The following is a 23225-nucleotide window of genomic DNA, read 5'->3' as shown; positions in this document are numbered from 1 at the left end:
TGATAAACAATCTCTAGCTACATTCCAAAGGAGCAAAACACGAGAAGCAAATGAGATAATTATTGTTTTGCCTTTTCTCTGAGGCTTTTCAGCTTCCTAGGAGAAAAATCCTGGGCATTTTCTGAAAACAGGGATTTTTCAGAAAATATGAATGTAACATCTCTCCTCTGCATGTGCACTTACTGCATGTGTGCAAATTCTTCACCCAGGGGCCATTGCTGTGGGACCCTCCACACCCAGCCTACAGCCACCAAACTGACCTGCAGCTCACAGATTTAGTTCTCACCCTGCCAAAGGGGAAACTGAAGGACATAGTGAAGTCTTTGCTTTCTGACATAATATAGATTAATTTCTGTTCTGCATTCACAGGGAATTGATGTAGACAAACATGTAAGATAATACAGCTACTGCTCTGATACAGAAGCTGAGCAGCCCTTAAAGCCATAGTCTGGGGAAGAAGTGTGTAGCATTTGAAAAAAAAAAAACCAAAACAGTTTTCTCATAAATGGCCTGTAGCTATTTTCAGATTTACTTATTTTAGCTTGCCAACTAAAGGTATGCCATAAACTACATGAACAGAGCTGTCTCTAAGGAGACTGCTAATATTAGTGGTGGCTTCTTATTGTGATGGACAGCGATTCTCTGCAATATAAATAACTCTTAGCTTACATTAAATTAAAAAAATAAAAAAAAGAAAAAAAAAATTCTAGCTTCAAAGAAAATCTCAAAGTAAGACTGCTACCACAGTTTTGGTTCAGATTCCTTGCACATGAAGATACAGTTTTTAAGTAAAGAATTGTGTTACTTTTAAACCATGATGACCCAGGATGAGTGGCCTATTCTGACTGAATGGGTCTCTTCAATATTTCTCATGGAACAGGCAGGGAAAGCAAGGCTTGAGGACAGCTGCTGATCCAGCACACCTCAGCACTGCCATCTGTGAGGGACAGAGCTCCAACCAAGCAGCTGTAATGATTCACCCACACTGGACCTTGGCCTTTTTCCTGGAACAGTTTCATTTGAAACTTTCATTTGAAAGAAAGGGTCAGCTTTGTTATTATAGACAATTTCAACCCACGTGTCTGATGTGTACCAAAATTCTGACCAGAAAAATATGGTCATGAAAGGAGAAGTGATACTCTTTACTGGAGATTGAACTGAAATATACATTCAGAGATAAGCTGCTTCAGAAATCTTTCTGCCTATTCAGAACATAGAAACACATCCTTGTGGTGCAAAACTACCCCTCCTCTCTTACAAGCTGATGCATGAATGAACATTACAGGAATTAGCAACATGCTCAAAAAACACGTCTGGTTACTTCTCACTATGTGAAAGGGAAGGTGAAAAAAAAAGCCTCACCAGTATTTGTTTTGATTTTTTAATGACCAAGTGTAGCAAAACCAAAGCAACCATGAAGAAGATAATTGTACACACACGTTAGTCAATAACTAAACTGTGCAAATTGACCTCAGTACTTGTTCCCTCATTACTCCCTCCCCCTCTCACATGAAAGATTAACATACAGTGCAGCTCTGAGCAGTAAAAATATTTTTGTAACCTCAAGTAGGAAATGTAATAGACCAAGGATTGAAATAAAGACTTTTCAGGCCTTTGCTTAACCTTTCTGTACCTCAGTGTTTGCTTTCATTGATCAGAATACCTTACCTGATTATAAGATTAGTATTTTTTTACTAGCAGAAATCCTTTGAGAGTTCACATATTTTTTCCTTTTGACAAAACTGATTATTTCAAAGGCTGCTACTTGATTCAGATGTACGTTTTTTATGATCCAAGATGTGCAACCTAAATATTTAATCTAATCATTTAATTTTTTTACAGTGCAAATACAAAACTGGTAATTAAGTAGACCAAAAAAAATCTTACAGGACACTCTGTTCAATCCTTACTATTTCAGAAGGACTCCTTGGTAAGCCCTGTTCAAAAATCACATTAACTGCTTTGTGTTAACAGACTGATCCCATGAAGCAGAACAAATTCTTATAGTTCATTGTGTTGAAGACCTTGAGAGATTCTGCTGGATAAGTCTTGCAAGTGTTTCTTTACCTATCAGGAAAACAAAACACACAAAAAAATTTCAAGAAGACAGTGAATTATCAATATAGTGATACATTCAGATTTTGCTACGAGTATTTGTAACAACAGAAAGAGCAGAGAGCAGGAAGATTTCAGGCCTTTTAGAACTAGGTCTATAAAAAACAATTATGTGTATGCTGTACTAAACATGGAGAACAGATGTGTCTTGAACTCCCCTTCTGGAAGTCATTCAGCTTGCATGAAAAATCAGCACTGGATAATCTACTTCCCCTCTGCTACTGAGTTAAACTTTCAACATGTATGTAACACTGGATTTATACAGACCTTATATCCTAGTTCTTTTGTCTTTTCTTGCAGCATGGCATATTTCTCTTTGTTTCTGTTTAGATGATCCTTGTCTCCAGTTCCCTCTACATGCTTCAGTTTCTGGTGTGAAATCTCTAATTGCTTCTGGTAATGATGGTGCTTTTCAATTTTTGCTTCGAAATGTTTCAGCTCCTCCTAAGATAACAAATACACACAGCTTCAGAAGAGTTGCTTTCCAAGCCTTCCTTTCTCTTGCCAAGACAGTCCTAATGATACTTTACTATGTCAGGCGCAGAAAGGTTTTTCAGTTCCCCGCTTCTTAAGAATGTCTGGACAACCCATTACCATCACCACCAGACTGCTGATTTTGAAAGCAGTGCTGAATACGACCCACTGCAGAGTCCTCAAAAGGAGACTGTGGGTGGCTGTGAGGTGCTACAAGATGAGAGCAGAGAACACCAAGCAAAAATTTAGGCATAAGAACAGTAGACTGAAGGGAGAGAGACAAATTTTTAAAAAAGCCTCTTTTTAAAATCTGATAAACAGGCAGAGTCAGATTTAAAAAAAAAAATCAAATCTTTATATAACTTGAATTGAATAAAAGTGGTATGAACTGCACAGGAATGGATTTCTCTATTATTTCCCTGAAAAGCAGTCTTTATCACCATAGTTTTGTGTCAGCTCAACACAGTTCCAACATGGGAAGTTAACAGTACAAGAGATGAGCATGAGAGGGAAATTGCTGGGTATAGAGATTACAGTGCTTCCCAAGGACATAATTAAGACATTTGTAAGAGGGGTAAATCTGGTGCCTTGACAACAAAGAAGAGGAACCTGATCTTTCAGAGATTCAAATTATGCAACAGTTGTTTTGAGAGGATGCAGAATTTTCATTCTGCTGATTATAACAGAACCAGCATATGATTAAGTTATACACATGTCTATATATCTGAAGTATTAAAAAGGCAGCATGACTTTTTTACGGTGTCTGGAGGGTAATACAGAAGTTGCTGCAATCAGAGTAACAGCAAGTGTTTCTTTATGTGGCAAAATATCTTCCTGCAAGAGAAGTCACTGGAATTCTACCTACCCGAAAAGATTCAAGTTCTTTCTCAGTGAAATTAGCTGATTTGGCCATGTCCCACAAATCAATCACTCTTGGTTCTTCAAATTCTAAACAAACACATATAACAAAATGAAAATCTGGACACAATGCTTTTAATGCCCAGCCTCTATAAAAGATGAAGAGAGATGCTTTCTCACATACAAATAGTTAAGAACAGAGACAATAAGCACTGCATTTCTAATAGATCTATTTAGATGAAAAGGGAGAAGCATCCAAGTACTGCATAAAACTAGATACTAGTGCTAGGTAAAACAAGTAGGTTTTTAAAAGCAAAAAAAGCCAAACCTGAGGAACTGGATGAAGGCATTGCTTGCTCTGCATGTTGTCTCATCTACCTGCCCTCCTGGGGGGGCAATATCCCTTCTGATGGGGGTGTGGAAGACAGAACTATCCTCTTAACACACTGACTGTATGCTTTCATTAGGCTTCCAGTGTTTGGTTCTAAACAGGACTGGCTGGCTCTATCTCTTCAGCCCACTGTGGTACACGACACACTGTGATACTGTGATACTGTGACTATGCCCTTGCCCACAGATTTTAGTTTTTAAAAAATAAATGAATCCCAAGGAAGCACAAACCCCGCTGTATCATACCACTGGTTGTGTCATATCCCTGGTGACTGACTTTACGCAAACGTTCAAATCCCTGATTGATGCTTCTTAACTTCTCCTTGAGTTCTCTGTGTTTGTTGTGCAAGATTTCCTCTTTCACCAGGTTCTCCTCAGATGGATTGATAACATTTTTGTGCATATCTGTTGAAGAACAGTAAGTATTATTGATTGTGGGCCAAATCTTGATAGCTCAGAAACTCTAGAAATCCCCCAAATCTGAGCTGAATAAAAAAATGCTAAGTGCTTAGGATTTAAGCTGAGTGCAAATAAAGCTGGTGAGATAAAACATGCATTTTGTGCAGACTTTAGAATCGCATTTTGCAGCAGTGAATTTAGGCTTGCTCCATGATTTCCTGTAAACTGCAATGGCCATCATTGCTAATCTGATGGCATTTTTCCTGCAGGAAATGCAGGCAGAATCACAAAACTGAAATGGCAACAGTTTCATTAGTTGACAAGAATTTTGGCAGCTAATGCAGAACTAAACCCCGGAAAATGCCAGCACCTGCAAATGGTTCTGACAGAAATGTGAGGAGCTTCAAAGAAATTTGGAAGTGATGGAAACAATGGGCAGAGAAAAGAGATGTACTGATCTTGAAACATCAGAGAAATGTTCATGCACCTTCTGTTCTGCTCACAGTCTCCAGCAGAATATTGTATTCACGAATCTTTTCTTTGTGATGCTTAAATTCTCGCCAAAGCTTATCCAATTCCTCGTCAGAGAACTTACCAGAGGTCTTAGCCTGAAAGAAACATGAGCTCATTATCCTTTCCAGGCCGAGTGCTTCAAGTGCCCTCAACTGCCAAAACACCTTCCCACTTCTCACCACATTTAGAAAATTATTAAGTGCAGCTTTTCTTTAGATCTTTTGTTTTAATTCTCTTAATATTTGTATGTGGTCAGGATTTAGACGTTGATGGATAAGACGCATTTAATCATGTCAAAAGAAGTTTACTTCAGACTTATAAAGCTGGACTTGCTATGGACTACCCAGTGAAGAGTGTCTGGCATTTCTGTTCCATGGGAAACAATTTAATATAGAAATAAGGGCCATGGAGCTCCACAGACAACTGTAAGGGAACCACTTGCATGAGGGATGCAGCCTGATATCAAACACAGTCCTGTGAAGATTTTATCACTGCTGTGCACTTGCTGTCTAACTATTAAGTAAGCCCTGCTCACACAGCTGGGACACTACCTACACATCTGGTGGCATACTTGCTGCAATGCCTGATCAAAAGTGAATGTTTCTGAAACCTATTCAGAGCCCCTTGTTTTTGCTTAGGGAATATTTCTCCTTTTGCACTTTACTGTTCCCCAAAGAACAGGACATATGTTCCTTGCCAAAGCTGTATCTAGTTATAGTAACATTTTAAAATCCAGCAAACCTTTTTTCTGCTTTACTATCACTGCACTAGACTCATGGGAGAATTCTTTAGATTTACCCGACTAGTTGCTTCTTAAAATTTGAATTATTTAATTTCTGAAGATTATAACTTTGTCAGTTTTAACTGCCCAAACTTGACGCTACATCTTCCACTTTTTATGCATTAATGCAAATCCTGAAAATTTTCAGTTGAATACTAGATTGAGAAAGCCCTTATTTAAAACCCTTTCCCACAACACACTTAACTTTTAGACAGTCTACAAAATGGTTCTATTTTAAACGCATCTTTCTAAAACATCCACAAACAACAATAAGAAAACTGGGAAAACACCACAGATATACTACCACACATGTGACAGTCACGCGAAGGAAAGTCATGAGTTCAGGTCTGTCTGACCTCAGGGGACCCAGAGTCCCCCCTTCGGATTAATGTGGGTGTTTTATTTGCCAAAGACAACCTGCCACAGCTGGATGGTCTGGATGCAGGTGGGCTTCCCTCAGGGCATGAAGATGTGAGCTACAGAGCAAGGCAGCTTGGTTTAGTACTTAACAAAAGAGCAGTAAAGCCATTAATTTCCAAGTCTGAGTGCTCTCAGAAGACACAGCTAAGAGTTCAGTGAAGAAATACTGATTTCCTACACTCCAGTTCCTGGAAATCTTACTCACCTTGCTCCATAATTTTTCCAGTCTTGGATCATCTAGTGTGTCACTTTCTGTGCCATCTTTAATATAGTTGGTATCAACTAGCTGAGAGTCCTTCTTTCCATTCATTCCATATTTAGTCATAATGACTGCAAGGGAATAGAAGATAGAGAAACATGAGAACTAACTGTGGGTGCATGGAAGGTGAAAGATGGGCTACATTTGTGACTTGCAGAGCTGGCTTTGCAGCTCATGGAGGAGCAGCTAACAGTTCGAGACACTGTGGTCCCAGGTGACCTCTTCTGAAATTACTGGGAGCAAAGGACTCTGTTAGGCTCCTGCAGTTCCCTACTGACCTGCAAAGTACTTGTTGTGTGCTCAGTGTCCACAAAGACAACCTGTTATTCAATAAACACAAGTGTCTAACCATGTGTGTGTGTGTGTGATGCAAAGTTTAAACTCCTTCTTTGCAAGACAGCCCTTACCATTTAAGTTTCGTCTGAGCTTGGCTTCCTTCTCTCCATCTTCATCCAGCCCTTCAGCCTTCAGTTTTTTCCAGCTCAGCTCATCTTTTTCTTGTATTTTTAGATCACTATGCAACTCTGCCAGTTTCACAGCAGAGAGGTGGAGCTAACAGGAACACAGAAAAGTTTATATTTAGTTATGTGGAGTTCCCTTTTGCTTCACAGCTACCTCAGGAACCAGTACAGATACATAACAACCAATATGGCACAGCAATTACTCTCAAACAACGTGTCATTGTCACCACACGTGCTTTCTTGTGGACCATCTTCCAACCATACAGTTACAGTGAGCTGAAAAACTTTATTGGTTAGTACAATTTTTCAGTTTACCAGGTCACTGAGGATGGCCTTGCAGGTCAAAGAGCCACTTCATCAGCAATTTTTATTATCATCAAAATGAAAAAAAAAAAAATTTTCACATAATTTCTTAACATGGTTTATGTTTTATGGCTCTAAAACATACAAAACCTAGAGGTATTCCTGTCTAACATACTAGAAAAAAAAAAAATAAAACATTGAGGCTGAAGAAAGAAAAAAAATTAGTTTAAATGAATGCTAAGTTACCTTGAAATTTTGTGAGCTACAGAGAAAACAGGAACAATGACTAATATGTGGTTGGCTAAGCAGCACTGCTGTGAGTTGATATTGAACTTCCAGATTTTAGTCACCTTAATTATTCAGTTTAAAACAAATAAATGTAACAAACCATCTTAATACTTCAGAACCACTTTTTTTTTTTTTTTGTCTACATGGTCAAAAAACAGATGGTGAGGTGAGGAGAAGCCCAGAGAAGGGAGGAGATAAAACCCCTCCAGCTACTGCATGCCCAGCTCCTGGGAGCTCAGATCCAGCTGGAAACCACCGGGGCTCATCAGTCCTAGCACAAGTTTATCTATTGGAGGGGTTTTTTTTTATCATTAAAACCAGCTAACAGATTATAAAAATTCTCATTTTCAGTGAGTATGTTTAATAAACACAGACTCAGAGCTCAGTATTGTTTTTAAACATCTGAATGATACTGAAAAGATTCAGTCGTGACTTTGTGTGTCAGTTGATTATTTAAAAGTAACTAGGAAAAGTGTAATTACTTTAAGCTGATGTACTTCCTACTGACAAGAATTCAGGAAAGTATCCACATCATTGTTTATGTTTCCATCATAGGCTGTCCTAGTAATTAATCTTGTGCCACTGCATACAATTATTTTGATTTTTAAACTATTTTCTCTCTGCATTTTGCACTTGGCTTACTGAAATTACTAAAATCTAGAGTAGTTAGAATCATGGGTAAATATAATACGTATAGAACACATTAAAACTTCTGATCCCTCTAATACTAAAGCAAAGGAGTGTCCCTGCTGTGTCCTTTACCATCTACTTTTGGGGAACTGCTTTACATAAACAAAGCACTTAGAAGGAACCACTTTATTTATGGTTCTTAGTATGTGCTGAGTAAAAGAAAAACCTTAATAATGAACTTGTTTACTTTCCTGGTGCAGGATGACCTGGACAGCCCAAGTGACACTGCTGCAGTGGCACCAAGTATCATTTTCCTCAGCAAGAACTGAGCCCTGAAGCTTCAAGACTGAATGAATGGTTTGCTACAAATTGTGAATGGAATGGCCAAGCATCTTGGTTGTTGGTAGTTTTCTCTGTAGCTCACAAAATTTCAAGCTGACCTAGCATTCATTTAGTCTTTGGTAGTTACGTACTCTAATACTAGTCAGCGTTCAAGCAGTGTGGACATAATATGTAGTGGGGCTGAGGAAATACAGGAATAAATAGCCAGGCATAATTAGATAAGAAGTAATTTAGCTCCTAAGTACTGCAAATATAATAAAATAAAATATTTCATATGTGACCTTGTTATCAGAAACACAGTACTGTATAAAAGATTACACAGTGCAGTTTATGTTAGAGCACTTCTGCAGTTAGTGCAATCCCACAAACACATACAGCTTTCTGTTTTCTAGAAGATATAGAAAAGAATATCAGAACTTCTAAACAGGAAGTCTGCAGACATCATCAATCAAACATCTTAAAGTCTTAATAAATACTAAGGAACTACATTAAGCCCACTATTCCTTAAGAGAAAACAAGATTCTACTCAAATTTCTCCCAATTAGAGCAATATATTTCTAATTCTCATTATAATTTAGTAGGAAACTAAAGTAAGTGTCCTTAAAAGCATTATAAATTCTTTGAAACCTTTTGGAAGTCCCTTGCCTGTCCCATTAATGTAATACAGAGTGGATACATAAGTTAAAGTATTCAGTTCAAGATCTACTTCCTTTAAGGAAGGTTATCCCATGTTGGACCCTGAGTACACCAGGTAAAAAATGCCAATGGTAAGACTCCTCATCACTTTACTCACATCACTCACATGCTGGAATAACTAACTAGAAGCAGAGGTGAAAAGTTAAGTTTAATGATTAAATAACCAAACAACAAGCTCCTTAAACTCATTCCTTATTCCTCAATCCTTATGCTGCCTGGACATTAACACCCAAGACAGGTATCTGGCAATTCTGGGAATGAGTGCTGGAAACTTGTTGAACTTCACAACAATCACATCATTTGCTGTTGGGCTGGCTACAGTCATTACCTGCACTCTTGCCTCCAAGAGGAAAGAGCTCTTTACTACAAATTTACTATTTCTGAAAAGACATCCTGGAGAAAGATCAAGCACTCCCTCCCATTCACCCTCAGGAAAACAAGAAGAAAGTCTGGGTTGCCAGCTCCGGGTTCCATTAAGTAATGTTTTGGGGCTTTTTTAAGAACTGCTTCTCCAGCTGTGTGTTGCAATGCTGAATTGCAGTATCTGACTTTTATATCAAAACAAAGAAGTTCCCTGTTCTCAGCAGTTTCTCTATTACTACCAAAATAAAGGAATGAAGAGTTCTGCATTGATGCATTGAACTATTTCAAAGCAGATGTAACAGACGGGCAAAGTTTTCCTCTTATTTCATATATTGCCCAGACATACTGAAAAATCACTTTATAAAGCACATGCTGGGTGACAATTGTACTCAAAAATGAAGTTTAGATGGTGACAAATTTCATTCAGGTAGGTTTTGCTTATCTAAAATCCAGCTCACACAACAGAATTTAATAAGCCTTACTGAAGGAGTGTAGGGGGATGCCCCCAATGAGAGAGGGACAAACTAGCCTTTGTCCCCCAAAAAAGGAAGAAAGCCCAGAAGTTTCTCCCAACGATCAGGTGAAAAGCCACCTTATAGGACCCCAGAGACTTCACTAAAACCTTGGGGTCACCTAATTGGATGAGAGCCAAAAGATCCCGCCTGGGCCATCAGGTAGAAAAAGAGAAGACAAAAGAATGACGAGGCTTTTGTGAAGGTGTTTTACCAGGAGCAGACCTCTGTACCTGGATCGGATTTTCTGTTTATTGTTTTTCCTTTTATTAAACAGTTTGGTTTCCAACACTGCAGCAGAAGCCATCCTGCTCATTATTTGCCTCCAAAGGTAATAGCTGAGCTATCCTTTGTGTGTATTAAGTTTTCTTTTAAAGGCTCATAAAACCCTGGCCCAACGAAACAAAACTTAATACGTGGCACCTGGACAGAATTTCTCATATTGAGGAAGATGGTCTAGGAATTTTTGATTACCTCAATCAAAATAGGACAATTTTCCTTGGTATTTGCGTTTTTGGGGAAGCAGGCCTGCACCTGAGTTTTTTGTCGCGTTAAAAAAGAAAACTCAGAAGAAGAGATTTGAGGTTTAGAGGGAATCCCAAATCGAAGCCTCATACCGGTGAAGAAGAGGCTATAATTCAGACGGGACGGGAGCAAACGGCACACCCTCAGAGGATACTGTGAATCGGCTAAGCTGAAACTGTTGCACCCAGGACCCGGGAAAAAGTCTATACCAAGAAGGACGACCAGAAGACTCGGTGAGTTTCACCATGGGGAATCGGTTGTCAGTAGCTGAGCAGGAATTTTTTTCGTATTTTAACTATAAGTTGGAAATCCAAGATATTCAGTTTGACAAAAAACAGCTTAAAAAGCTTGTAAAATGGGTCTTACAAGAGTTTCCAAACTCAGACATGTCTCAGAAACTCGATCCAGACTTCTGGGATTCAGTTGGACTGAAATTATATAACACAGAAAAGAACAAGAAGTCCAACTTAAAGCTGCGTCCAATATTCAGGACGGTATTGAAATTTGTAATAATGGAAAATGAAAAGCAAGCAAAGACCAGGGAGAGAGCAGAATGCAGGCAGGACAGAGAAGACAGGAGAAAGCGAAGTTCTGAGGGGACCCAAAAACCTTCCTTTATCCCAGCCGAGAAACCCCGGTGGAGGGGCCGGGAGGCAGCCAGGCCAGCTGCCCCCCCGCCTGCCTCACCGACCCCATCCCGAGACAGGGGGGAGCAGACCAGCCCTGGCCAGGCTTGTCTGCAAAACCCGTCTTCCAAAAACCCTACCAGAGCAAAGTCCTCTATATCTCCTCTCAAAACCTTGCTTTGGCGTTCAAAATCGGTGAATTTTGACAGTAAAACTGGAAAAAGCCGAGCCGATAGAATCCAGTCTGAGAACAATAGAGCACGTGGCAATCGCCATTATAGCCCCGAGCCCAGCTCTGTCCTTCGTGGGCGTGGCTCGCCATCCTCGTCGGACTCCCAGGAGTCCCTGGGTGGCTGCTCCCTGAGCTCCTGTCCATCGGAGCAGGGACGCGCCCCTTTTGTAGGCGGTGCCCGGTCGGTGTCCCTGCCCCTGCTCCCCGCCCACAGCCCGGGACAACACACCCCCTCTCTGCCGAGCGTGGGAACCGGAAGTGATGCGCCGGAACTGACCCTGTCCAAAATGGCGGCGCCCATGTCCGATAACTTACCGGAACAAAAAACAAACTATTCCTATGCTCCACAATGTAATTTCAAACAATCTAAGGAAGAGTTTAACACACAGGGAGTCACAGATACCTGGCAGAGGATAAGAAAGGATGCAGTTCAGGAAGGAGAGTGGGAAATTGCATCGAAATTGAAGGTTTTTCCTGTGAAATACACAGCAGGTCCGGGACCCAGGGAAACATGGCAACAAATCAACTTTGCTGAGTTAAAAGAGATTTGCAAAGCCTCTCGTCTGTATGGTAGAGATTCTGCCTATTTCAGAAGCCTATTACAGGCCACCTTCACAGCAAACATATTCACTCCACATGATCTAAAACAGCTTTGCACATCCCTGCTATCTCCAACAGAATTTTCTTTGTGGGAACTAGCATGGAAACGTTTGTTAAACGACCTTTTAAGAGGTTATGCAGGAACTCCAGCTACTGCAAATTTGACTATAGATCAGCTCTCAGGTAAAGGAGCTCATACAGATCCTCAAATACAAGCCCGAACTCTTAGTAGACAAGTATTGCAGGATGTCAAAGAAGCAGCAAAAACAGCTTTGTTACAGGTCCCTGATGGCAACAAGCCAGAACTAGATTTCACAGAAATAAAACAGGGCATAGATGAGCCTTATATTAAGTTTTTGGACCGTTTAAAAATGGCATTAGAAAAGCAGATTCCAATAGACCGAGCCAGACAAGAGTTATTAAAACGGCTTGCAATTTCTAATGCAAACCCAACCTGTAAAAAGGCATTACGTACATTACCACAGGATCCTGAGCCCACCCTGACACAGCTAGTAGATGCTTGCAACCGCCTGAGCACCCCTGAGCATGCAGCAGCCATGCAGGCAGAAGTATTGGCCAGTGCCATCACAACAGCTCAAGAAAACACCCTAAAGCAGCAGGAAAAAGCAGTAGAAAGGCAAACACAAACCCTAGCAGAAGCTTTAATAGCATTCAAAGGTGCAATTGAGAACCAACAAATTCCAAGGGACTCGTGCCATTCGTGTGGTCAGAGAGGTCATTTTAAAAGGGGATGTCCTAGGACCCGCAGAAGGCCATTGCCAAGAAACAGTGGATGCAGAGGTTTCTGTCACAATACTAACAGCTTTTACCCAGCACAGGGTTTTTCGTACCATCTGCCGGGAAACGTGCAGTCCAGCACGGGGCAGTGGCGTGCAATGATACAAAAACCACTGCACCAGAGGCCAGAGACCACCACAGGCCACCAAGTTCAGAACTGCAACACATCCTTGCAGGACTTCCGACCACAATGTCCCCAGGTACCAGACTGGAGCTGTCTACAGCCCAGCCAGTGATGCTAACCAATGCTGTTGCTTACACAGTGTCTACAGGACAGCTGGGACCTGAACCACAACCACGTCAGTTCTTAATAGTGGGAGTGAGCAGATCCCATGCAGAAGGTTTTTATGTCATTCCAACTGTGCTGTCTGTCACCTGTTCACAGGAAATTACAGTCTTAGCTTTGTGTCTAGACCCTCCATGTTTTTTACCCAAAGGGTTAACCATAGCGCAAGCTTTCCTCCTACCAGAGTCACAGAACAACACAGCTGTCATCGCTTGGACCAGGCACATCAGCCGCGGGCGGCCTCAGCTCACCTGTGTCCTGAAGCACCTCGGGCAAGCCATCACCCTCACTGGCCTGATAGATACCGGAGCAGACGTCACTCTGATATCGAGATCGAAATGGCCACAGGACTGGACCATCGTGCCTACGCTGGATCAGCTGGCAGGTATTGGTGGTCACTGTGAGAGCTTTCGAAGCTCGCACGCAGTCACATTTGAGGGGCCTGAAGGTCGTGTTGCCACCACAAGACCATTCATTGTAGGAGCTGATATAGTTCTTTGGGGACGGGACATTTTATCACAATGGCATCTCAGGTTAGAAACTGGATTTTAACAAAAGCTGTTGATGGACATAACACTTTAAAACTTACATGGACATCTAACACACCCATTTGGGTCAGCCAGTGGCCCTTACCTGAAGAGAAACTTGCTGCTTTAGAGCAGTTAGTGCAGGAACAATTAACCAAAGGTCATTTAACTCCAACTACTAGTCCCTGGAACACTCCAGTTTTTGTAATCAAAAAGCCAAACAGTGGGAAATGGAGGTTGTTACAGGATCTCAGAAAAATTAACGAAGTAATTCAAGAAATGGGTTCTTTACAACCAGGTTTACCCTCTCCTGTTATGATTCCAAAAGATTGGAAGCTAACTGTTATTGATTTAAAAGACTGTTTTTTCAATATTCCCTTGCACCCAGACGATGCACCAAGATTTGCATTTTCCATCCCATCCATAAATCAGCAAGCACCTTTGAAAAGATATCATTGGCTCGTTCTTCCACAAGGAATGCGCAACTCGCCGAGTATATGTCAGTGGTATGTTGCAAAAATACTTTCCTCAGTTCGTGCACAATATCCAAATTCTCTCATATTACATTACATGGATGATATCTTAGTAGCAGCAAAGGACCAAGCATCAATGCAGGAGACAACAGATCAGGTCATCTCAGCAGTAGAGAAAGCAGGACTCACTGTAGCAAAAGAAAAAATACAGACACTTCCTCCCTGGAAATATTTAGGATACAGGATCACAGAACAAACGGTAACCCCGCAACCACTCCAGCTAAGGACAAATCCAAAGACCTTGAATGAAGTGCAGCAGCTTGTAGGCACTCTGAACTGGCTTCGTCCACTACTAGGCCTTTCAAATCAGGACTTGGCTCCTCTGGCAGATTTGTTAAGAGGAGACACAGCCTTAAACTCACCGCGAGAATTCAACAAAGAAGCTCAAAATGCTTTAGAGAAAGTGATGAGAGCCATCCAGTCACGTCAGGCTCATCGGTATAATCCTAACCTGTCTTTTTTGTTTGCAGTTTTAGGGGAGAGTCCACAACTTCATGGTTTGATATTCCAGTGGGATCTAGAGAAGAAGGACCATCTGATAATCTTAGAGTGGGTTTTCCTATCGCGTCAATTGGGTAAAACTATAACAACTTGCCCTGAAATTATTTCACAATTGATTATCAAGGCTAGATCTCGAATGCTTTCCCTTGCAGGAAGAGATTTTGCAGAAATCTTTCTGCCTGTCACAACCATCTACTTAGAATGGTTAATTCAAAATTCAGAAGTTATGCAATTTGCTTTGGAAAATTTTGCAGGAAAAATTTCAGTCAATTGTCCCAAACATGAGCTATTAAGTTCATCTTTAAAATTAATTCATAAGCCTTTAAGAAGTAATATACCCCTTGAGGCAATCACATTTTTTACAGACGGTTCTGGGAAGTCTAAAAAATCTGTGATTGCTTGGCAGAATTCAGAGACAAAAAAATGGGAATCAGATATTGAGGAAGTAGATGGTTCTGCACAGATTACAGAGTTGGCAGCAGTTGTACGGGTCTTTTCAAAATTCACATTTCCTTTTAATTTAGTAACAGATTCAATTTACGTTGCAGGTGTGGTGGAAAGAGCAGAAGGATCTCTGCTAAAAGAAGTTGCTAATGATCAGTTATATAGTTTGCTCAAACAGTTAATCTTACTTCTTTCCATTCGACAAGAACCTTACTTTGTAATGCACATTCGCTCACATTCTTCTCTTCCAGGTTTCTTAGCAGAGGGAAATGCCATGGCTGATTTGTTAGCCATGCCAATCCAGCACACACTTCCTAATGTTATTGAACAAGCAAGAATGAGCCATGCTTTCTATCACCAAAATGCACCTGCTTTAGTAAGAATGTTTAACATCTCTCAGAATCAGGCAAAAGCAATTGTTCAGTCATGTCCAGATTGCCAGAAATTAGCTATACCAGCAATAGCAACAGGAGTTAACCCTCGAGGCTTAAATAGCCTGCAGATATGGCAAACAGACATCACTCAATATCAGTCATTTGCAAGGTTCAAACATATACATGTATCAATAGATACCTTCTCAGGAGCAATTTTTGCTTCTGCACATCAAGGAGAAAAAAGTAGAGATGTGATTAAACATTTCTTACAAGCATTTGCATCCCTAGGTATTCCTCAAGAAGTCAAAACTGACAACGGACCAGCCTACATTTCTAATAAATTGCAAGAGTTTTTCAAAACTTGGGGTATCAAACATACCACAGGTATTCCACATTCTTCCACAGGCCAGTCTATTGTAGAAAGAGCACACAGGTCATTGAAAATGATACTAGAAAGACAAAAAGGGGGGACAGAAGTGCTTTCTACAATAGAGAGGCTGAATAAAGCTGTATATGTTTTTAACTTCTTAAACAATTCCTTTATGGAGCAGGTACCACCAATTTTCAGGCATTTCAGCAATACCAGTCAGGCAAAGCTCAAGGAAAGACCACCAGTCTTCATCAAGGATCCAGAGACAGGACAGATTTCAGGACCCCATCCTCTTGTAACATGGGGCCGGGGGTTTGCATGCATTTCTACAAACACAGGTCTTCGATGGATCCCTGCAAAGAATGTCAAGCCACAAGTGCAGCCGATCCGAGAGCAGCAGACGGCACCAGAAGAAGAATGCACAAACAACTGAGCCACGGATAGAAGCAAAGACTGTTTTCTAAGTTTGCATTAGTTAAAATTGTTTACAAGAAAGTTTTGCACTGAAAAAGTTTTGTAGTTATTGTTGTGATAAAAAAGTTGTTAAACCTACCTCTATGTAAAAGTCACACATATAGCCAGAAATTTGAAGCCTACCTGGAAAAACACTTCACCAAAGTTAAGATAGAGAATTGGCAGCAAAAATTATTAGCATTCTAATCTATACTCCTTTCTCCTCTTTCTTTCTAAATGTATAGTAAGGGGTGAGATGAAGGAGTGTAGGGGGATGCCCCCAATGAGAGAGGGACAAACTAGCCTTTGTCCCCCAAAAAAGGAAGAAAGCCCAGAAGTTTCTCCCAACGATCAGGTGAAAAGCCACCTTATAGGACCCCAGAGACTTCACTAAAACCTTGGGGTCACCTAATTGGATGAGAGCCAAAAGATCCCGCCTGGGCCATCAGGTAGAAAAAGAGAAGACAAAAGAATGACGAGGCTTTTGTGAAGGTGTTTTACCAGGAGCAGACCTCTGTACCTGGATCGGATTTTCTGTTTATTGTTTTTCCTTTTATTAAACAGTTTGGTTTCCAACACTGCAGCAGAAGCCATCCTGCTCATTATTTGCCTCCAAAGGTAATAGCTGAGCTATCCTTTGTGTGTATTAAGTTTTCTTTTAAAGGCTCATAAAACCCTGGCCCGACGAAACAAAACTTAATACCTTACTTCCTTACTGACAGAGTTAACCCATTTCATCTTTTAGCATCTTAACACAGATGATGTAAAGCACCTCAAATTTTAATTCTAGAAGAGCCAGGTATGAACATGAGAAAATAATGTAATTGGAAAGGTGAGCGGTAACTGACATTACTATCAATACAGATTTCTTGTCTCAGTATTGTTTCTTTTTCAGCTGTCAGTTCAACAGCTGGAGTTTCATTAACACACCTTCCTATGCCCCATTCAGCTGTCTCCCAGTGAGGAAAGGAGTAATTTTCCTACTCTCCTTTAGCACACTGGGAGGCAGCACTATGGCAGGGTTCAAGTTTTTGGCTGAATCCAGGGATGCCCTACCTCCAATTCAATAGCTCAGGCTATTCAGAATACAGAAGATCCAAAATGAATGTTAACTATATTGCGTTGCTGGAAAGAACTGAACCTTTACCAGTCATCACCCTAATTCCCATGGTCCACAATATTCAGGGGGTATCTGCAGTGCATTCTTTTCCTCCCACTGCAGCTCTTGTTTTTACTTCTAAGTAGGTATTTCCACTGTAATGAAATAATTTGACTGTATTTTCACTTTAATTAAATTTTTTTGTAGACCGCTGTGAGAGAAACTCATGTACTGTTATGACTCACTGCCAAAATTAAGGCTCTTATCTGGGAATGGTGAAACCCATTTGCTGGTCCTCTTGCATTTGTCTGCATCACTTGATATGAATGCAGGCGACACAAGCACCAGGGTGGAGGTCTCCTCTTCTCCTGCTGTGAACTTCTGCCCTGTGCCGGGCAGGAACCGAGGCCACGGCCTTCAGACACATGAGAGCATCACAGCCCTGAACAACACGGCTAAAGCACCCAAGCAGCGAGCTCGGGAGCCAAGCGCAGATCCTACACGGCACCACGGGGGCTTCCCCCTCTCTTCCCACTTCCTGGGCATGTGGTTTAGCTGCTGCATTTAAGCAGGGGCAGGGGAACACCTCCCAGGCTCAGACACACATCCCCTCTCCCGGGCAGGGCCGCTCCCCGCCGCCGGCACAGCGGGGCTGAGCGGAGCGCTCGCTGCGTGACGGTCGGGACAGCCATGCCCGAGAAAACAACAAAAACCACCGCAGCCCCGAGCCGCGGCCAGGCAGCCTCGGCCTCTCCTCACACACAGGTCCCCGCTCCTCCCCATCTCCCTGACGGGGAATGAGTGTCTGGAGCGGCCGGGCCCGGCCTCGGAGCTGCCTCCGCGCACCGCCATCGCCCCGCGCCGCGCCACTCACCCGCTGCGCCTTCTCCCAGATCTGGTTCAGCCTCACCACCCGGAACTCTCCGGCCTCCCGCCGCTTGCCCTCGGCGCCCGCCAGCCCCTCGTTGGCCTCCCGGGAGTATTTGCTGGCCTGGCCGGCGGCAGCAAGGAGCAGCGCGGCGGCGAGAGCCGGCAGCGCCCGCACAGCCGCCATGTCGCGCCGCGGGGAGAACTACAACTCCCGAGATGCCGTGCGGGAGCCGCGTCCCGCCCCCGGCTGGGGACGAGCGGAGGCGAGGCCGGCCGGGGTCCGAAATCCAGTCTGGTCTGGGTGTGGGGAGAGTGAGAGGAGTTAGATTTGAGCTGTTTCTCTTCGTGCCGTTCTCCTCATCCTCCTCATTCTCCTCAGTGCTTGCTTCACAAAATATGCTGAATATAGCACGTTTTATGAGTAGTTTCCTCTCCCAATACTCGGTGTTGATGTTAGCTGTGAAAAATGTGTATTTTATGGTTGGCTTTTCGCAAGTATTAAAATAAATATTGTATTATGCTAGAAAGTTATGCTATATTAATTTTCTTAAGTAGTGTATTAAATATAGTTTTAGGTTATAACATAATGTTACAATAGAAACTATGCTGTGCAAGATATTTGTTTAAGAAAGGACTCGCACCAGATAGAAGCCACAGGACAACTAAACCTTTCAGAGAAAGGGAATTTATTGCTCCCTTATCAGCAGAAAACTAACTTCTTCCCACCTCGCTCAGACAGGAAGGTGGCATGAGGATTAAGAGGAAGAAGTTGACGGTGACCAGAGAGAATCCTGTGTTTGAATAGAATTTATGCATCATGTATGAGATGTATGAATGTGCAATAGGCAATTGTTTTTAAGGGTTAATCCTCTGTTAACGGGGGTCCTTTTTCGGGCTTGTGTTGCCCAGAAAAAGGTACCCGGACATCCGTATCTCTTTGTTTTTATTGTCTCATGTTGTCCTAATGTCAAATGTTCAAATTTTATTATTCCAATTATATTACTATTTTTATAACCATTTTATTACTATTAAACTTTTAAAATTTCAAAAACAAGTGATTGGCGTTTTTCACATTAGCTGTGTGAGAACAAGGGCACACAGTGGGTTCAAACACCACTACTTTCACCAAACAAAGTTTTCAGATATTAACACAATGCCCAAGAGTACACAGAAAAAGACGAGGCAGCTCGGGCAATGGAAGGGAAGGATGGGGACAGGTTCCCCAGTGCTCCCTTGGCGGCGGCAGAGAAGAACACCGGGAGAGCACAGAGGGATGGGTGTGGGCAGGAGGGTTGTGAGGGATGCAGGGACACCCAGGTTGGGTTCTTCTCCAGGGGTGAAGTGTGGGAATGGCTCTGGGCTCGGTGGTGTGTGCTCACAGTGCAGCTCTTGGGCAGGAGAGCCGCTCCTGATGGTGCCAACCTCCTGCCTCAGTGTGTCCTCCCCAGGAAGCCAGAGTGCAGTGGTCACAGGCAATTTTGGGAGGGGATTAAGTCAAGCTGTATTGAGAAGAAAGCTCCATGATGCTGTGAAAATGCACAGTATTTAATCCAGGGTTGGTGTATTTATAAGAACCAATAGATTGCCTGAACTGTAATGAGATTTGTGAAAACAGTGCCCCAGGGAGGATTTTTACTGGACTGTTGTTTTTGCCTTGTAAGTAATATAAAAGTCTTGTGTTTTCTCTTTCACATTTTTCCTAAATCAGGGATTTTCAGTGTTATTAACCTAGAAGCTGTTGCTATAAGACTGAATTGCAGAAGTGGCCAAAAGTGTTGCACTACATATTGCATTGAAGAGCAATTGAATTGAACTTTGAGGTACATCAAACTGATGATACAGACAGAAGTCCATCAGCCTTGCCCAAATCTTGTGCAGATATACGCATCAATTTTAGGACTTAGAGCTTCTTTTAATGTCATTACTACAGATTGTGTATGTATTCTTCAGTCATTTTGGAATACGTGGTTCTATCTTTTCTGTCATTTGAAATACTGAGTTTTCAGGCTCTCTGCAAATAAATTCAACTTCTGTGCTCTATAAACTCCAACAAGTTCTCAATCTTTTTCTAGTCTTGTGTGTACTTGTGCACAGCTTTATGCATTTGTTTGCCTGAGTTTTTGAGCTACACAAAAGATGTTTAGAAATAGGGGCTGCAGCACCATTAGTTTGCTTCTGTTGGCTTGTTGGATGTCATTCTGCAGTGCCCTTACCCCTGTGACCCCAAGTGACCAGTTTTTGGTATAGTTCTGTGTGTCCTGGCCCAAGCAGAAGTGGTGCAGAGCAGAGTGTGGCCCGGGGGCAGAGCTGGTGTCACCTGCAGAGATGTCCCACTCATGTCCCCAGTGCTGGGCAGTGGCATGAGGACAGAGGTGGTGTCAGTGGTGGGGACAGTGCTGCCTGCTCCTCTGGCACCAAGTGTGTATGTGGGGACAGCAGCAGCCAGGAGCACCAGGACCTCAGCTCCCCCACTGCAGGGGCCTGTAATCCAGGAGGGGGATAGTCAAAGACTGTCCTCATCCTCTAGTCTTTGGGGAAAGCATGTCGAAGAGCTGGTTGCAGATGCCCAGCAGGGCTGCCTGGCCCAGGAGGTTTGTTACTGGGCTTCAGATGTGCTCTGTGGACAGGGCCCCAAGAAATGAGATGATGATGATGGCACTGGATGAGATGCCAGTGTCACCCCACAGGTATGTCTGGGTCATGCTGGGATGCAGGAGCTGAGTCCAGGCTGGAGAGAAGGAAGTACTGTGGGAGCTGTCATGGGGCCACTGCACAGTGGGTAGCAGTAAAACCAGGGAGTGGGGAGGGCAAGAGGCTTCCCATGGGTCACTTCTGTCATGTTGGGGCTCCAGCAGGGACTTCAGAGACACCCAAAGGATTTCACAAGCCAAACATTTTATTCAAGCATTTATGCAAGCAAAATTTAGTTAAACAAGTGTATGGCAATCGTAATAAATTTTTCTTCTGAAGAAGGATGCAGCTCAAGCACTCTTATTGCAGTCTCGTGGTGGGGGCTGAGCCGACTGCCCTGGAGCAGCAGCAGGGAGGAGTCAGTACTGCTTCAAGTCCTACAGGTATTTCTGCACCCAGTCAGCTTTGGGGTCTGCACACAGCTGCGACCCCTTCTTGGTGATCAGGCTTTTGGGAAAAACAGTGTTGAGGTGTGGTGTTACATTTTAGTTAAATGGTATGCTCTGTCTCACCCCTCCAAAATGTAAGGTTTATTCCAAGCCTGTGGATCCTCCCCTGAAGTATCACATCTCGGTAATCCCATTGGCCCAAGTCTTATTCTGTGCCCACTTGGAATCTCCCTGCTAAGCTGTGTGAGGGAGACCAGACCCTCTCTTGGCCCTTCTCTCCCCTAGGCTCTCCCTCTCTCCCCATCCCTCCCTCCCCCTTGCCCCCTTCTCCCTCAGAAACCATGCTGCTCCCAGGGGTGGGACCCCCAATAAACCCTCATCTAATTAGCACCCTCAGAGCCATGTGAAGTCTCCTCGCCTGCTGGCTGTTACCAGCAAAAACACTCAGTTTAAGTGTTCCTTAGTGTTGCCCTCTGGGGACTCCCTAGGGAGCCTCCACACTCCAACCACAACACTGAGGCACTCAGCCAGGGCATCAGGGTGCTTTTGCTAGGTCCTCCTGGCAGCACCCTGGTTGTCCCTGTCCATGCCCTTCCCCATCCTGGATGATCTTGGACACCTTGGGGCCCTGCCCTGGCTGGTGCACCCTGAACCCCAGCAATGTTGGGTACTTACACCACAGCTGGCCTTGGGCAGCTCATGCTGGTCATGTAGGCAGAGCTGATCAGTTGGCGTGGAACGGGGCGTGAAACGTAGGAGTAGCAGCAGGGGGTGTTTCTGGCTAATGTGGGGGAAGAGAGATGGGCCCAGTGAGACCCCACACTACAGCAGAGGCTCTGCCTGTGGCTCCCCGGGGGATTTGCCATCACCTGTGCTGTGTCCTCTGGGAACACCCCCTGAAAACCTCCATCTCTGAGGCTTAGTCCCTGCACTGGTGATGACCACCTGCTCCCAGCCTCCTCCATAGACAAGAGGGTCTAATCAGTGGGGTGGGGCTCTCTCCTGGGGAAGGAGAACCTACCATTATTCTTAGCAGGTGGAGCACTCCTGGAGACTCGGAGATCAGCCTCAGCCAGGGAGCAGATGGCCACAAGGAGCAGAACAGCCATGGCAGCTGCAGGGACCCTCATGGTGCTGGGAAGGCTGAGAGAGCCACAAGTGAGGCTGGAGCTGAGGTGTCTGTAGGGCTCTCCTCTGCACGGTAGCCTCTCCTCCTGCCGATCTCCTTTTATACCCACACCACTGGGTGGGCACAGGATTTCAGGAAATAAAATGAATGTATCACACCACAAAAATCATGTGAGGTAAAGAAACTGCAGAAAGGGAAGTGCCAGCCACAGGGCTGCGATTTTCAGATTTGAGAGAGAACAAGTCTTATGAGGAGCAGCTGAAGGAGCTGGGTTTGTGTCGTAGTTGAGACAGTCACAATAAAAAGCAACACACTCCATTTTCAGAAGGCTGCAAGCCAGTTTTTATTATAGCATGTATGCTTTTTATACATTCTTACAAAACTCGTAAGTTTACACTTACTGATCACAAAAGGCAAACAAGGTGCTTATTGCAATAGACAGTTGCGGTTTTCTCTTATTTATCTTTCTTTCTTTCTTGGTTTCTATGTCAACAACCTTGGTAGAAAATTCTTTCTGGGGTAAACATGGATCCTCTTATCTTAACTTCTCTCTGGCTCACAGAAGTCGCTGTAAAACTTCTTCCACAGGTTTCTTTGATGGTAGAAGAGGACGCTCCCCTGAGGGGGACCTTATTGCTCTCTGCAACTTTTTGAAAGGCGTGTAGTGAGGTGGAGGTTGCTCTCTTCTCCCAGGTAACAAGGGACAGGATGAGACAAAATGGCTTCACATTGAGCCAGGGCATGTTATGAAAACATTCTTTTCTGGAAGGGTTGTCAAGCACCAGAACAGGCTGCCCAGGGAAGTGGTGGAGTCACCATCCCTAAATATATCTAAAAGACATGTAAATGTGGTGCTTAGGGACATAGTTTGGTGGTGAACTTTGTAGTGCTGGGTTAACAGTTGGGCTTGATGATCTGAAAGGTCTTTTCCAACATAAATGATCCTACAATTTGTTTCTGTGAACTTCATGGTA

General features: G+C 43.1%; 2 protein-coding genes across 2 annotated transcripts; both read right to left on the bottom strand.

The window, feature by feature from the left end:
• Positions 1-1367: 1367 nt before the first annotated feature.
• On the bottom strand, positions 1368-18267 carry LRPAP1 (LDL receptor related protein associated protein 1). Its single transcript, XM_064418798.1, has 8 exons — positions 18047-18267; positions 6617-6761; positions 6156-6280; positions 4724-4844; positions 4084-4242; positions 3455-3537; positions 2383-2559; positions 1368-2067 (listed from the first exon to the last, which is right to left on the bottom strand). Exons 1-8 carry the CDS (start codon positions 18224-18226, stop codon positions 2002-2004), a joined length of 1056 nt encoding a protein of 351 aa, XP_064274868.1. The 5' UTR covers positions 18227-18267; the 3' UTR covers positions 1368-2001.
• A 2651-nt stretch (positions 18268-20918) lies between these two features.
• Positions 20919-22450, bottom strand: LOC135300109 (C-C motif chemokine 3-like). The gene is made up of 3 exons (XM_064419354.1): positions 22144-22450; positions 21798-21903; positions 20919-21180 (listed from the first exon to the last, which is right to left on the bottom strand). Exons 1-3 carry the CDS (start codon positions 22250-22252, stop codon positions 21111-21113), a joined length of 285 nt encoding a protein of 94 aa, XP_064275424.1. The 5' UTR covers positions 22253-22450; the 3' UTR covers positions 20919-21110.
• Between the last annotated feature and the right edge of the window lie 775 nt (positions 22451-23225).

This window comes from Passer domesticus, chromosome 4, assembly GCF_036417665.1.
Source record: "Passer domesticus isolate bPasDom1 chromosome 4, bPasDom1.hap1, whole genome shotgun sequence".
Taxonomy (NCBI): Eukaryota; Metazoa; Chordata; class Aves; order Passeriformes; family Passeridae; genus Passer; species Passer domesticus.
Note: the sequence above shows the minus strand (reverse complement) of the source record. Positions and strands in the feature narration are given on the sequence as shown.